This window comes from Mytilus trossulus, chromosome 14, assembly GCF_036588685.1.
Source record: "Mytilus trossulus isolate FHL-02 chromosome 14, PNRI_Mtr1.1.1.hap1, whole genome shotgun sequence".
Classification (NCBI taxonomy): Eukaryota; Metazoa; Mollusca; class Bivalvia; order Mytilida; family Mytilidae; genus Mytilus; species Mytilus trossulus.
In genome coordinates, this window is record NC_086386.1 from 55,680,046 (window position 1) to 55,698,284 (window position 18,239).

At 31.1% G+C, this 18,239-nt stretch overlaps 2 protein-coding genes across 2 annotated transcripts; both read left to right on the top strand.

Annotated features, from left to right (window-relative positions):
* The first annotated feature begins 263 nt into the window (after positions 1-263).
* On the top strand, positions 264-8,936 carry LOC134698151 (uncharacterized). The gene is made up of 5 exons (XM_063560455.1): positions 264-365; positions 3,064-3,283; positions 5,602-5,711; positions 7,565-7,702; positions 8,860-8,936. The coding sequence occupies exons 1-5, from the start codon at positions 284-286 to the stop codon at positions 8,928-8,930; spliced, it is 621 nt and encodes a 206-aa protein (XP_063416525.1). The 5' UTR covers positions 264-283; the 3' UTR covers positions 8,931-8,936.
* Positions 8,937-10,053: 1,117 nt separating this feature from the next.
* Positions 10,054-11,019, top strand: LOC134697897 (mucin-2-like). The gene has a single exon (XM_063560184.1). The coding sequence runs from the start codon at positions 10,054-10,056 to the stop codon at positions 11,017-11,019; it is 966 nt and encodes a 321-aa protein (XP_063416254.1).
* Positions 11,020-18,239: the final 7,220 nt, after the last annotated feature.

Here is an 18,239-nt window from a genome sequence, read left to right on the forward strand (position 1 = left end):
CCTCAAAATTTATCGCTGTACGATGTGTCACAAGGCGTGAAATTATAAATCTCGACTACAATGATTTACTTTTTGAATTATTTAGATTTCATTTTCTATTCATTCCCTTTTATCACTGAAGTGTCCTATAGAACATTTAAAACGTGTGTTGTTAAACTTTGTTATTTATAGTTAGCTGAATCAAACATATGATTTTGTTTTGGATAATACTGCAGGAAAATTTATTAAACTATAATTAAAAGGAAAAAAGATTCACATTTTACAATTAAGGAGTAAGAGCAGGATGCACGTTGATACATCAATAAGGAATATTTGCATATCCCTGATTTATGTGATTATATTTTTGATGTATTCGTCAACGTCAGGTATAGTTTGGATAACTTTTAATTTTATTTTATGCAGTACAATGACATATATGAAATGGTTGCCATTAAATCTTAAATGTGATCAATCTGTACGCTAAAAAACACATAGACTCTGTTTTGAAGGACAATATACATTTTTATAAATTGTTGGAGTGCATTTTTAAAAAAATGCAGTACTGTATAGCAAACATGTTATTACATTTTAGCAGGAAGGCTTGTTGGATGAGTGATATGAGAGGTCGAACTATCAAACATTTAGCCTGTCAACACTAATGTTGAAAATATTCCATTCGCTGATATTTGGGTGACCTGCCTATATCACCGAGAAATCCTACTACCAAATAGCAATAAAAGTGCTACTAGTGGCGTTGAACACTAATTACACAATATTCTAATGTAGCATTTAGCTTTCCCTGGTAATGTGGTCACAGTGGTTAGACGAGGAAATAATTGTTCTTTTTGCAAAAATAGATAAACACACATCAGTTACAAGAACAGCTCACAGAAATCGAAAAAGAGCTAGTTGTTGCTTTTAGTCTTGATTGATCAAGTAGTGAGACTTTTGGTGTTCCATATGAAAAAAATAACATATCTAGTAATAATAATCTGTAATATGAAAAGCAAATTTTATAAACTACAAGATGATACAAAATGTATCTATGAAAAGGATAAACATTCTAAATATAGTTGTTGTTATGTTTATTTAAATTGTCAAAATCCGCATTTTTTTTTTACAGTTAACACGGTTAAACTAGTATTGTTGATATTGATAATCTTCGTATCAAACATGCTGTAAACGAGTTAGAATTAAGTTAGTTACACGTTTTGAATTGACGAAATATTGTAAAACAAATATACTTTCTTCGTAAGAAAGGATTGCAAACAATATCAAGCGAAAAAAACAGAAAAAAAGGAAATAAGTATAGAATTGTTATGCCTTGTATTAAGTATTTTGAAATAATTATTGTAAATTAAACATCAATGAGCTGTATCATCGTGTTTTCACAATTGACGAAAACATTAATTCTTAAAATAGATGGATACAACTGTGCTAATCTAAATGTGGCTAATAACATTTTCCTCTAATTTTGTTTTTTTTGTATTTTGGTTTGTGGTATATTCTGTTGAAACACATCATTCATTTGTTGTACGGGACGGTAAAGACATATCCATTGTTGACATAAGTATCATGCACGTTAGACATGATATTTTTGACGTAGAGTTATTTGAACTTTAGTTCCCATTTGTTATCAGAAGACATATTTAAAACTACTGTCAAAACTGATGCCTGTGCATGTTGTAGTATATGTCGATTCCTGCATGTTGTAGTTGCGTTTCACTGCAATCTTTATTGACTAGAATATCCGTTTATCCTACAGAATGCAGCGTCACACATCAACCAAGCAATCAACCAGTCATTGAATTATTCTTCAATCATCATTGTCAATGACAATTACCTTTCATCTATTCACCTATATTTATTCTCCATTCTGTTTTGTTTACGTTTATAGTTCCCTAATCATATAAGTGGCATTTATATTTCGTAGGATACATTGAAAAACATATGTAATATAGTCCGATCAAACTAAGATTTAACCTCAAACTAATTGCAACAGAAAATGTTTTAGTTTTATCTATAGCATTAAGCCATTAATATACACAGAAAACAAAGTCCCATAAAATCTAAGCTGAGGAAAACTCAGAATCTGTCATGGAAATAAACATTAGAAGGAGAGAAATCTCCGCAAAAATGAGTCTTTTTGGTCAGTTGTTGGTTGATTTCCTTAAAATTATGTAAAGAATGATACTGTGATGGGTCATAAGTTGGTATTTGACTAAATTATATAATCCTCTGCTTATGAACTGTACAAGACCGAAGTGTTATGGGTAGTTGTTTTTGTTTTTGTGCATTCTCTATTAAAGAAATTGCTAATCTGAAGCTTTGTGACCATTTTGAAAAATATAATGTGAAAATTTGGTATTTTTTATATCTGTATATTATATTTTTTAAGCATCTTACTTGTCTAGAGAAACTTTAAACCACAAAACAAAGAATACTTCCTAAATTATTCGTATTTAATTTGAGTCTTTACCTTGACATGTTGAAAAATTCAATACATGGTCAACATATGAATTACGAAATCTAGATTATTGCTTGATAAAAGATATGAAATTACCTTTTAGAGTTGTTTGGTATACACTAAAGACTGCTACTAAATCAAGAATCAATACATTCTGATGAATGGAAGCGGTAAAGTTATAATTTTGTATCAACTTTTATTGATATGTCTGTCTTATTCGCAAAAGTAATCTTACTTTATACATGTTATAAAGCAATTCTCCGTAAGAACTTCAAATGGTAATTTTATAAGTCTTCCTCAAGTATGATTTTATGGGACTTTTTTTCTGTGTATATTTGGGGTATAATGCTAAAGATTAAAACCTAAAAATATTCTGTTGCACTTACTTTCAGGTTAGGGTAAAATGTTTGCTATATTGACTGGAATAATAACACAAACAGGTGTTTTTCTTTTCGAAGTAAACGAATACAATATAACATGTATAAGGTATGTCGCAATTAACTGATTTCACATGAAATAATACAATTCTTTTTAACATCAATGTTGGGTCTTTCTCAATTATCACATGGTATAAGTTTGTTTGAATACCGTTCGCTTTATTCTCAATATATTTTCAGATGCCACCTGTTCATTGCCTCAAGATTTGATAAATACTGCGTGGGAATATAATTACACAAAAGTAGAAGGCAATACAGAACAATCAACAATTCTCAACATCGCGACTACAACGCTTCAAAATTCCGCCATTAATTTAGACGCTAAGGGGACAAAAATTGACGATTGGACTTGCATCAATAGTTTAGATATCTCCGATACAAAGTCAGTTGTTGTTTTCAAGTAAGAGATATCTACGTATTGACTTTTTAAAGAAATAAATTCATTTAACATGCACATCTAAATAATACGTTATGTTTGATATATATCACTAACAAAAGCTGTCAATACATGTTTTAACAAATGAGTCAATGGAAGAATGACAGGGTGAAATTATTACATACTTCATTACATGCTAAAGAACAATTATGGCTGGTGTGAATTTGTCCTCCGTGTCCAAGTCAACGTCATTATATTTACCAACAACTCTTTGAGAATTAGAAGCGCCCCATATAACTCAAACAAATTAACAGAACAGTTTTATTGGGAAATTCAGTTGAACACATTTCAATGTTTTTCGAAATTCTAAAATTTTGATATCAAGCTAGCATTACTTTGATCTTATAAAATGTAGATTAAGAACACACAATCGAGAATTATTAATATTAGGCATGTTTTGATATGGTCATTGCAATATTCAAAATCAACCCTACAAACATTATACAGTTGTCAACGACTTTAAGGTTCAACACAACTATGACTTCAGGATTTACGTCAACATTGCTCAAAGGATTCTGTTTTGCCAGTGAATACGCCTTCCGAAGAAGTGTCGTATATAAGTAACCTGTATAAAATATAAACTAGTACAACAAGAGGACAAACCAAAACTACAAAAAACATTACGGTTGTTCAACTGGTAGAATATGAATGAAGAATGAGGAGCACTCTGAATTCAATATTGTTATTAACAATGGTTAGACAAAAAGGTGACCTTCTGCTGTTGTTTTTTTCTACGGTCGGGTTGTTGTCTCTTTGACACATTCCCCATTTCCATTCTCAATTTAATTTTGCATAATAATCATATTGCATGAATGTTAATTAACCTATTAAAGTAAATATGATTTAAAACGCATACACTCATAAAAAGAAATCCAACATAAGGCGAATAGTGATCTAAATGGTAGTATAGGACCATGTTCACAAATTTATTTTAGTATCAATCTGTCATTATTGTCACACATGGCTGTGTTATTATTATCCATATACTAAAGTTTCAAATTACTACAAATTCCTTGGTTAAACTATTCAAGATTCGCAATCGAATTGCGAAATTGAAACACAACGACATGGAGGAAAATAAAATAAAACACACAAGATCATACAGGAGGACAATAATACAAACAAAATAACTAAAAAAAACTGTAAGGAATTAAATGCCATAGCATTTTTAATAATTTGTTAAAAATACGGTTTCCTTATTTTTTTCTCAAAAAAGTAACTGGACTTTTAAACTGGAAGTTGTGCATAATTGTCAGATTTTGAAGAGATTATGCATATAATCTCTGTTTACTTTCGTGATAAATAGAAACTACACAATAAAAATTGAATATAAAATGTGAGAGAATAGCTCTTGACTTATAACTATTTTGATATGACCATCACTGATGAGTCTTATGTAGACAAAACGCGCGTCTGGCGTACTAAAATATAATTCTGGTACTTTTGATAACTATCTAATCTATAACATGCTTTCTTGTACAGAAAACAGATTTGGTCATCGGACTTGTTTTTTTGGCTACGTGTTATTTTTTTTTCATTACTTTTATTTCTTTATTAAAGAATTACCTCATCTGACGAATCTCCTCTACTATCAGAGTTAACACCCCTTATTTGGCAAGGTTGAATAAAAATTAAACAACATATTGTGTGTTTTTTTTTATCAAAATACAGACGAACAAATGTAAAACTTTTCTATATGTATAATAAAAGTATGACACATACTACTCTCCACATTTGCAATTTAATAAAAGATCTAGATCAATACCTTTCTAGTTTTCTGCATTTTAAATATCCAAGATTTAGATAGATATCCGTGCCATCTTAATAATGGGTAATATGGAATAAACAAATCAAAGCTTGCACGGTTTCAACAAAGCATGTCATTCAAAACCTGCTGAATACGTTTTTTTTTATTATGATAGTCTCATCTTTAGAATAAAGCAGCATTGGTTTACCATTTAACTTTTTACCGAGAATAGAAACGAGTTTTTCCCAATGTATCAGATAATAAAAATTTATATGGATCAATCAAAAGTTTACTCAGCACAAGAAACTAATCAAGAAGCCAAAATTTTCTTTTGGCAATCACTGCTTAAAATTATTGTGTCGTTCATTAAACAAAGGTACATGTAAAACAACAGGACGGATGAATCAGCTTTGTATATACGCATGCATTGGTTTGATAGTCCTTACATGTATCCTTAACAATCTAAGCGTCAACAAATTATTTCATGTGACTATTCGTGAACGTAATTATTACATGTATTATTTTTGTATTTTAGAAGTGACAACAGCTTTTCTGATGGACCTTTCGCAGGAGATCAGTGGCTATATCTTTGTATGAAATTAATAAAAGTTACCACTGATTTATATTACTTTTACCTTTTGTCAGGTGAGTATCGTTATTTATCTTACATCCTATACATTTCTTGGATTATAATCGGTTATTCTCGGATTATAATCGGTTATTCTCGGATTATAATCGGTTATTCTCGGATTATAATCGGTTATTCTCGGATTATAATCGGTTATTCTCGGATTATAATCGGTTATTCTCGATTCTTTCCAAATTAATTTTCCTCTGAGTTCAGTATTTTTGTGATTTTACTTTTTACAAAGAACTGCATGGATATTGTGTAGATTTCATACTAGGTTAGAAAGTGGGGCTTATTTTCATACACGGTTATTAGTGGTGTTATTTCCTTTATAAAAACATATCCGTACTGCAAAAAAGTCTTAATCTTTGGTTCTTAAAAAATGTCCTGGCCATTGTTATATTATAATTCGTTCCTGTGTGTGTTACATTTTAACGTTGACCTTCTGTTGTGTCGTTTGTTTGCTCTTATATTTAAAGTGAACTCATCACATTACTATAAGACGTGTCACTGTACTTTTCTATCCCGAATTCATGCATTTAGTTTTGATGTTTTATTTATTATTCTCATCGGATTCTGTCTGATGCTTATTTCGTTTCTGTGTGTGTCACATTTTAATGTGGTGTCATTGTTTATGCGTTTCCCTCAGTTTTAGTTTGTATTCCGTATTTTGTTTTATATCGATTTACGAGCTTCGAGCAGAGGTATACTACTGCTGCATGTATTCAAGGTTTCACCAGACAAGGAAATTTATGATAAAATGTTGAATAAAATTCATAAAATATAAACAGCGAACACATTGTTTTCGTGAGCATTTCTTTTAGTTTGAAGCAGTTTCTCATGCTTATTATATTGACGACTTGCTCAATTTGATAGGTCTCTCGTGTAAAAATAACTTGTAAAGATAGTCGATAAACTCGTTACAAAGTGCGCTAGTGACGTAGTACGGTTAACATGGAGTAATTAATCTCCATACAGAGAATCGAGTTTCCCTCTCACCTACTATGGAATTTACTGACCTATATACAATATGAGGTCTTTATCACACTGTGTAGCTAATAGTATATCAATGACATCCATTCGGCTTTTAGGAAACAACAATAGTTAACATATGCGATGTTATTCGTGAGATTATAAACAGTCAGAAACCCGATTGAAACAGAACAAACGAATCAAAGCTATATGTTAGAGAAGGCGATAAATGCTTACTGTAATAAACAATTTAAAAGTTTATGAAGACACATTAAATGACAATTTTTGCTTCTAATTACGAATTGTTCTACGTTAAATACATCCTTTGCATTCGGGTTCTTCATGCTAACGATTTTAATTTATCTATTACATAGTTAAGCAGAACAATTAGATATCAAGTCGACGACATGGGTATCTATCAAGTTGGATGTAGAAAATGCATAACTTCCATTTTTTTAAATAATTACCACGAACGGAAAACATATTTATCTATTAGTTCAGTAATTTTCATGTTTGCCCTTCCAGTATGAGATTCAAGAAAACAATATAAAAAATGGGTAACAATTGTAGCAAAATTGAGTGCACCTTTTTATGCTAGACCTCAATCATATAATCAGTACGGTCAACCAAATAATACGGATTTTCAAATAACTTAACCCCAACTTACTTCAACTATACGCTTGATATAAACATTGTATAAGTAGACAGTAATCATTTACTAAAAAGTTATTAAATGAAGTGCATTAATAATAATACACTTTAAATCAGAAGATTTTAAATTCAGATGCAAGCATTGCTTGCAAGATTGATGACAATTCTCTTCGTCGCTTTTGAAGATTGCTAGAATACTTCTTCGTTTGTTTGCATAATACATTAAAGTTATTTTTTTTATTAAAAGATACATTCACTGGCGTTACTCCGAACGAAAGAGTATTCGTTTCAGAAGAAGGTAATCCCCCAAATGACAATGATCCAGTTTGTAGTACTTTTTGTCGATACACAGACCCTCCAAATATTCGCACATTACAAAAACCAGGTAATTTATGTATGTTTATTCCGCTAATTTTCAGATTTAGCATTGTTATGTTGACATTTATCGAAATTAAATGTTTTATAGTCGTGTATTACCTTTATTGAATATTCAATGTAATAAGAGACATACCAAGGTACAATCCAACTTCTTTGAAATAGTACATGTAAGAACGCCAAATGTTTAGTTGTTATTAATGTTTCGGTGATCTTGCGTGAGATATTACGTTCAATCAGAGTAGATAATGTAAAGACATAAATATATCTGTCAAATCTAAATGCTGTAACAGTGAATAAAATGTCTCACATGCACTAGCTGTAACTCTTATTTTCGACAAAATGTAACAAAACAAGAATGTTTATGGCTACTGGTTTCAAAAAGTTCTTAGGAAATGAGTTTTTACTTTTTACAAAAATGTGGTAATTCATTAAGGGCTAAGGATAAACAACACCAACGGGACATAGAAACTATCAAATCGAAATTTAATTGATAACTCAATTTAAAAAAAAAAAAAAAAGGACCAAAAATCTTCCATAATTGACAATGAATGTCTGTTGAAAACAGAAGTTTTCGACAAAAGAGATGATTTCAGCTTTCCAATAGTGAACTGTCCATTTCTAAGTAGCAACATTCAGACAGCATCTACATTCGGGGCATATATATCCGAATTGATATGACTTTCCCGTGAGTTTCGTGTTGCTTATTATTTAGTTTTCTATGTTGTGTCATGTGTACTATTGTTAGTCTGATTGTCTTCTTTCATTTTTAGCCATGGTGTTTGTCAGTTTATTTTCGATAAATAAGTTAGAATGTCCCTCTGGTATTGTTCGTTCCTCTTTTGCAATATCACACAAAAAAAATAAAGATGGATACACACGACTCCCAGCAAACGCTTGGGGTGATATGAAGTTCTCCAAAAGGTATAAAATTATAAAATGCACCATATGTGGTATCCGTCGTGTTGCTAATGTAAGAACATACTCGATGATAAGTTTAATTCGGGGTCCACATTCTGCAAATCGAAGGAAATGTGAAAATTAAAAGATGTTTTTGTCTATAAAAAAGATTAGAATATAGTCGACAATATATAAAAAGCGAATGACATTTTGCAGGTAAAACCTTTTTGTCCTTTAACCAGTTTATCTCTTTCTTTTTTGCATTAGGTACACATGATGCTTTGCCTAATGATGCTTCCGTGTGTGAACCCTGTGGTAGTTCCTGTAAAGTTTGTTAGTAACTACATGTATTCTTCGATTCCATTTTACATCACATGATACATGTATAAAAATGTCAACAAAAGTACTGGAAGTTGTTATTTAAGGTTGCTCGGGGGTCCAAATCATTTATTTTTTTTAATATAGGATTTCGCCTTCTTTTTCTACAAATGAACTTTTTTCTTAAACTTATAAGAAAAATAAAATAAAAAGATGGATTCATCTTTGATTTACGCTCGCAATCTGCCATCGAAGAAAGTATACATTTGTATAATGGAAATTTGTTTTTTGAAACTAATATAACCAACAAAAAAAAAATAATATCGAATTAAAAAAGAACTAAATTACAGAATTAGCTTTAATCTTAACAAAGTTTAGTGCTGCTTATTTGTTTTTTTTAAATATATGTCACCAATGAGTTAAAAAAGATATTTGAATTTTGATGCCAAAAATGGTATGTTGCACCAAAGGGAGATACTTTGGAGCTTTTTAAAATACAAATACATTTTAAAAGTCATCTAGGGCCAGCACAAATTGAGTTTTTAATAAAGTATGTACTATATAATAAATTAACAACTAAGAAAGGTAGGAAATTCAAATTTGTAAAGAAAACATAACTGTTTCATTTTTTTTCTGAAATTTTCTACCCTCCTTAAAATTATGATATAAGTTGTATCCAAATAGCACAATCAAACACATCTCATGTGATATTTTTTTTAGAGGAATTGGAGCCATACAAAGTTTTATAATGTTATTTACAAATGAACATATACTTTGTCATAGTAAAAAGATACATCATATTTACATAAAGGATCAAGAATATTAATGACTTGAGATCGTGATATAAAACTAATTACACAAAATGAACATGCAAAATCATCAAGTCAAACATTAATTGAAAAACTAAAAGACAACCAAAATGGTTTTGATAGAAACGTGTAAATGCTTAATATATATATATGAATTACAATTGTTGGGCCACAGAACAATTTAAAGAGTAATCGACGTAATGCTTACCATCAGTATACAATGTTACATTCCTATATTTAGTATGTTAATGTTTGCAACATCCTGAAAAAATCTTTGTTATATCATCCTTTTCTTTCACTAAATAACCTTTTAACTTGTTTAGAGTCTACAGAAATGACTTCAACAGAGACAACACAGAAAACAACAATAGCACACACTTCTACTGAGATTGACTCTACAATAGAAATGACTTCCATAGAGACAACAGCGATAACATCTCAACCAACCACGTCTACTGAAATTGCCACTATCACAACAATACAATCAACAGAGACAACACAGACAACACCTCAACCAACTCCGTCTACTGAAGTTGACACAATCACAACAGTACAATCAACAGAGACAACAACGCTAATATCTCAACCAACCACGTCTACTGAAGTTGACACTATCACAACAATACAATCAGCAGAGACAACACAGACAACACCTCAACCAACTCCTTCTCCGTCTACTGAAGTTTACACAATCACAACAGTACAATCAACAGAGACAACAACGCTTATATCTCAACCAACCACGTCTACTGAAATTGACACTTTCACAACAATACAATTTGCAGAGACAACAACGCTTACATCTCAACCAACCACGTCTACTGAAGTTAACACTATCACAACAATACAACCAACAGAGACAACAAATATACCAACAATAAATTCCACGTCTACGGAAACTGTTAGTACGACAGACGTGACATTTACAAATGCAAATAAAGAAACAACGATACTAACTACTTCTACTCAATTAGGAGCTACAACTGAAGACGAATCACCCACTACATCACTCGAAATAACGCTACCACCCACTTCTAATGAAATGGACACATCGACAGAAACAACAACAAAGGAGACAACACAGACAATTGCCGTTATTTCTACTGTTGTCGATTCGGAAACAACACAAATGACCACAACTCAATTCACTACTAAAGGTACGGAAACAACGACGGAGTTAAAGATTTCAACTAGAGATTTGAAAGTTGAAACGACATTGGAAACTTTAGTCACAGGTACATTTCTAAATATCCAGCTTTCTGATTTAGATCTATCAGCAAATATATCCAACACCCTTTAAACATGCCACATGTTTGGGAAAAATGAAAAAAAGAATAATAGGAAGTAAGGTTTTCGGCATTTTGGTAATAAATTGAAAACATATCTCGAAAATCTTTATATAGTTTCATCTGGAAGTGGACTACCTGTCTAGGAACATTAAATAATATGAAATTGTCTTTTTTTTTATTTTTTGCTGTGCAAAACGTTTAGACAATTTGTTCGAAGTATTTTTATACCGGTCAGTACTATGTTTGAAGACTCGTAACAAGGAACAACATGATAAGTTGCATACACAGCTACTTAACAATTCTAAGACTGTTTATGATTGCGATTTATTATTTCTCGTTAATAATCATCACACGCACTATTCAAAATTGATAATAATAACTTTTAACGCAAACCTTTTTTTATGATTTCACAGATACAGAACTATTGAAGCGATATAGTGGACCTTTTATAGTGGGCGGATTAGCAATTTTTGGTTTTGTGCTTGTTATCATTGTTTTCGTGTTGCTTAAAGGAAGTTCGATGATTGGTAAAAAACGGATCACGTGAGTACTTTCAAGTCAGTTTTTAAACCTTGATAAAAAGTAAAATATAAAAATACCGAACTCCGTGATAAATTAAAACTCAACGGTTAATAACATTCAACATATTTAAACAGTTGCTAAAACTTAAGGTAAATAAAACTGATGTTTAATGTCTATGATTAGCATCGGCTTCGAGGTGTAGATTGTCATCTGCTACTTGCAAGTACTTAATTAACATGTGTAGTCGCGGCTCAAATTATCATAAATTTTGTTTTGCATGAGGAACATGAGGTAAGCAGTTTTACAAGATAGTATGTTAAACGCTGAATCATAATGCAAAACATCCTTTTATTTTTTTATTTGTCACCATGATCATAAGCTGCTAAACTTTATCAAGATTCTTTAAACATCTATGACTGATTTTATCATCTTTGTTTAAATTGCAAGCATTTGATCACGAATAATAAAGTTGTGGTTTGTTCGTTGATACGAAAATCAAACTTAAGCCAAGAGTTCCAAATTAAGAAGTTGAAATCAACCCTCTGTTCATTTTACGGTCGCCATCACGAGTTGGTTGGTCGTTATGGAATAATCGTTTCACAGATGATATCGGATATGTAACTTATGTAGAAACTACCATACCCTTTCCGTATTCACGAATTTGACCTTGCGAATTATACTATTAACGGAATATGTAACAAAATAAATAACACGACGGGTGGCACATGTGGAGCAGGATCTGCTTACCCTTAAGGAGCACCTGAGATCACCCCCAGGTTTTGGTGGGGTTCGTGTTGCTTAGTTTTTAGTTTTCTATGTTGTGTTTTCTGTTCTATTATTTGTCTGTTTGTCTTTTTATTTTTAGCCATGACGTTGTCAGTTTGTTTTCTATTTACGAGCTTGACTCTTCCTCTGGTATCTTTCGTCCCTCTTTTAATGGCAAATATAAAAAGAAACTATGGGAATTGATTAAGCGAGTTGGGTCTTATATAGGACTTTCATTATACATAAGATATTCAGTCAATATCGTGGCATCGATAAGTGCAATCAAACACTGGTTACCTTAAGCTGAAATAAATTAGACTTCAAATTTATTACACAAGAAACGTGTTTTTAAGTTGCAATCAAATCAAAATATGCAGATTTGTGTGTATGCAAAGCTCGGAGCGTCTACATAACCGAATGCATATTAAAATGTATACAGGTACGTCAGTGCAGCTTCATATCTTCCGAAGGATATCTAAATCACTCACTCTGACTGAAAACAAAACCCTAACATTATTCAGGTAAATTGCATTTTTTTTTCGCTCTTGTTGCATGTGTTGTATCAATGATCACTAGGGATATTTAAACAATATCCTAAATTCATATATAACTAAGCTATGATTGTGGTTGTTACATGTACATTTGATAGATGCATTTTTGTGTTATTTAATACATATTTAATTGTTTTTGTTTTAATTGAGATTGTGACACGGTGATGACTGCAGTACCCCTATGTTGTCAGTTTTACCTAGTATATCTGTTTTGTTCACGCCGCGTTGTAAATATAATTGAATTTGATGTGACTTACGTACAAATGAGAGGTTATAAAAAGCGCTAAAAAAACCCAGATTCAATTCTCCATTCTCGATCATTAGAAATACCTGTACCATGTCAGGAGTAAGATAGTTTTTGTTCATTCGTTTGATGTGTTTGATCATTCTATTTTGGCATTTGATAAGAAACTTTCCTTTTTAAATTTTCCACAGAGTTCAGTGTTTTTTGTCATTTTCATTGTTTTTTGGTACAGGTATATATAAACTGAAAATATATGACGGAATACATACATATTTGACATTATTAAAATGGATTCACACATTATATTAAACATTTACAATTTCAAAATAGATGTTAAGGTCGGTACTGATATTATAATCTTACAGCACGCATATTGTTGCACAAACAAGTCATACAGTGTATAATATATTCATCCACTTTTCGCTTTGTCTGTTGAATGTGTACACATTGAATTTCCCAATGCTTTGATTTGTTATCACTCTGAGGCTCTGCCGTACCGATAAACGAGATTTTAACATGGTCAAATTTCTATTGAATAAATTTACATGCATACAGTTTTTCCATTGCAGAAACAATAAAGACCAGGAAGTATGTGGCGTCATCCCGGAAACATGCTATATATATAAAGGCAAAGACTGTGGATTTCAGAAAATTGCAATTCAGCATTGGGACAATCATTAAAGTTATTCATCAATTAGATAGCTTTGTTACTTTATTTACAATAAGAATAATATGAGCATGTGTTTAAAATAATTTGTAAACGTTGCTCTGGATTTTTCTATTCTTTGTTTTATAAAAAAAAACATAAAAGTAACTTAATAGTGCAAGCACCAAATGTTTTGGCGACACAAGAAAACGAAAATGTGGTTAAAGATAACATATTTCACATATAAACCGCATGAGAGAAACGTTATTTTAGGCAAATTAAAGCGTGCATTTTGATGAATCTGTAATATTAAAAGAGGTGTTTAATTCAGAAACAATAAATGATGATCAACCACCATGTGACATCTACAAGTATATGTGTTATCATAGTTATAGTCCAAAACTTAATTAGGTGGTCCACTTCTCCGTGACTATGAAGAAGGCATTTTTAAAAATATCAAAAATTACGACAGTGAATTAGTGTTTGTCCACATGTATTTTTTATATTATTATGTACAGCGATTTTAATGTTCGCTCTGGTTTGAGGGTTGATATAAAGTGTATATATATTACGCTTGAAATGTAAGTTTACATGTTTTATTTTGGATTGGATGCTGTCGTTCTTAAATATACAATTTCAAATTATGCGTACATATATCTGAATTGATATTATATTCCTGGGCTTGTATTTCCTATCAGAATTGCCCTGATCAAGGAATGATGCCCACAATAACATGAAGAAAGTTATTAAAAACCAACTGCTCCGAATGGTGATGTTGAAATCATCCCTTTATACATTTAACGGACGTAATCACTAGTTGATAGACCCGTTTTGAAGATACTATCGGATATGTTCATAATGTCGTAACTCAAATCCCATTCATATGTGACCTACCGAAATAGAATGTATATCGGATGTGTAATAACATGAGCAACATGACGGATGCAAAATATCGATAAGGGTATGCTTATCCTTCCGGAGCACCTGAGATTATCACCATTTTTTGGTGGGATTGGTGTTACTAAGTATTTAGTTTTCTATGTGGTGCCGTTTGTAGAGTTGTACTGACTCGGACGTACTTATGAGTATAATTATTTTCTGTGACTGTATCTTACATTAATTTGTAGGATCCTTTTCTATAGATAATTGAGCTGATCTGTAATAATAACATCTCCATGCCTTATATATCGTCTCTCTCATTGAGTCCATCAGGTTCAAGAGTTCGTAACTGGTGCATCCAAAATCTAAATGTTTTTTGTCTTCCTTGTGTATCCCAATTTAGATTTTTCTCAATGATTTGAAATGTGATGTTTTCAAAATCATGTCCTGCTCTTAAAAGCTGTCTTGTTATTGGGCAGTTCCTTTCTTTTTTTATTTTACCTGATGGACTCAATGAGAGAGACGAAAAAAGATTTCAAAGAAAATCAAAATCATAATTATCTTGAAATCATACAAATTAATTTATAAAAATTCATACAATTAATCGAACATCTATAAATGTGTTAAACATTTATTCCAACTTCATGTAGTTGTAGCCACAAATATATTTTATGACCGAATTAATATGTTACACTGTCCCTCAAATCTTGTATAGATTAAGCTACAAAAATATGTTTTTGTCATGCATCCGATTTCACCTTGAGAGATGCACAAGCCTGATGAAGCTAATTTGTTTAGCGAAATATTGCGTATTTCTATTTAAGGTAGATCATAAGTAAATCTTTTTTGAGACAAAATTTTCTTATACTTAGCCAAAATGAAGATTTTAGTATGATTTTTTCAGAAATGTAATAAAAAGTATGGGTCACCGTGCTATTTTTCAAGCTATGTGTCGTTGAAAATTGCCTAAATTTGGTTAGATTGTTAATGGAAAAACACATTTGTGTGTATAAAAAAAAATCTATGAGATAGAATTTTAAAATAAATTGTGAAAAGATAGGTTTTGTACCATAGTTTAAGAAAATAAAAAGAAAAAATTGTGTCACCGAACTTGTTTTCTTGCTACAAGTAAAATGAAAAAATTTCCCTATTAGTCTAGTATAAATTTTTTACTAAAAGATTTATCTTCCCTTACATGACTCATTTGAAAGAAATGATTGTAAAAGCAAAAACAAATATATTTGTTCAAACATTTTGAATTATAAAATAAATAACCAACTTTTCTTTATATTATCAAACAGTCTAACCTTTAAATTACAAGTCTGTCTCCAAATTTGCAGATTTAGTCAAATAACTAGACCGATTTTTTACGGTGATTATACAATCCAAGATGGCGGCATATGCGGGTATACACGTACCATGTATCTACCTTAACATCTAATAGAACTTTTTAATGTATCAATTAGTGTGTTTTAGTTATATTCTTAGACATTTATATAATTTTAATTCAGTAACTGTATCAGTTTATTTTCACAAACTGATCCACGCGTAATTAGATTGAATGTTGATTGTTGCTATTTTTAGTCAGTATATATATATATATATATAAGCGGGAAGGCTGCAGTGCAGGCGATTTGGTGTCACGATATCACAGTAGCATGGGTTCGAATCCCGGCAAGGGAAGAACAAACAATTTGCGAAAGCAAATTAACAGATCTAACATTGTTGGGTTGATGTTTAGACGAGTTGTATATATTTGTTTGACATGCACACGTATAAAAACTGCGGTTTTTATCCAACGCAGTCATAGGTTTGAACGTAGTTTTCAATTTAGACTCGTATATATATATATATATAAATATATGATTCTGAAAGATTTTGTAACAATACCGATAAATAGATGGAAAACAAAACACTAAAAAGTGTTGAATATCATCGCAAAAAGATTGAAAAACTGAACAGATGATATCAATTATACAGTAATTGCAAATATTTTGACTCAACAAATGGCCTTCTTCCGTGACGAAAATTTTAACAATACTTATAGATTATTTATGTTTTTTTAAACGAGATGCATTTTCTCATTCTCATCTCATCGAAGGGCGGAGCCCTGAGATAAGGTTAGAATGAGAAATTGCATCGAGTTTAAAAAAACATAAATAATCTATTTATCGCTATTATTTGTATTTTCGAATATCATTAAATTTAAATTTCAGTAAAAAAATTATCTTATACGATGATAATGCATTTTCTTTTGTGGTACTTTTTTTTTTGACGTAGGCTTATGTGATATAAATATGTAGTCGCTCAGGTAGTTCATTCATTTGAAAAAAGATGTCTCATCTGACCATCCGGCGAGTTCAAATATGGCGTAGACCATTTTCAATGTTGATAAACTGTAATTTGGTGTTTCTACACGCATCAAAATAAAGTGAAAGGTTGGATATATTTGTTTTTTTCAAAGCAGACGAAGAAATAAACATGAATGAAGAAATGTACATGCAGACTGACCTAGGATGATTTGAAGTAGACTTATGTAAAAAACAAAAGGACATTTTTTATTTGTTAAAAACATGATTTCATTCCTTTTATTAACTTCCAATAAATTATTTAACGGCGAAATTCACGGTAAAGTATTAAAACGGGAAATCATCTTTTATTGTTGACATTTCAGCGCAGTCATCCGATAACATTTTTTGTATAGTTCCGGCTAATCTTTTCTGATTGGCCGACACTCTAGCGCATGCATTAGATTATTACGCTGTTGCTAAGGACCTTAGAAACAAGCGATAATTTTCATTCTCACTCTACACGAGTGATATGAAAATTATCACAAAAAAACATCAAAGGAAAAATACAGATAATAGCGACAATGATATATAATGTATAAGGTGTAAACATAGATCAGTAATGATACAAGTAACTTTTGGTTGATTGATTTTAATCCAAAATCCTGAATAACATAATATAAACACAAGACTGTAAATTTAATTATTTCTTTCTATTGAAAGTGAAAGCAAATTTACAGATCTAGTATTGTTGGGTTAATGTTTTGACGAGTTGTATATATATAGATTCTTACATTGATACCAGTGGATTATGGGATTTATCCAATCGAGATAGTTAAATTATCAATTTTAAAGTTCGAGCCGCCTCGGCGAGTACTTTAAAATTTATAATTTAACTATCGAGATTGGATAAATCCGATAATCCACGAGTTACTATGTAAGAATCTGTTTCTCAAATGATTAAAAAGACATTTTCTTTTTTTGTTTACCGAAAATCCCCTTCGAGTGCCTTTCACATTTGCACGAAGTTGTCAATTTCATTAACACCTGTTATCATATTTTGGTTCATCCAGTCAGCCAAAAAGGTCATGACCTTGAAATCATCCAATGATCTTCTGAGATCACCAACAACCACACGTTGATTAAATTTTTTTATACAATGGGTTCGAAAAGGGATAAATTTCCATAGAATTAGAGAAACATTATATACACAGCCATGTTTCACCATCATTGCTGGTGTTCCGATGGATAAATCTGTTGTAGAGTTGTCACTGACTTAGACGTACTTATATATATAATCTGTTAACGTAGAAGGTATTTGACATTTTTATTGTTC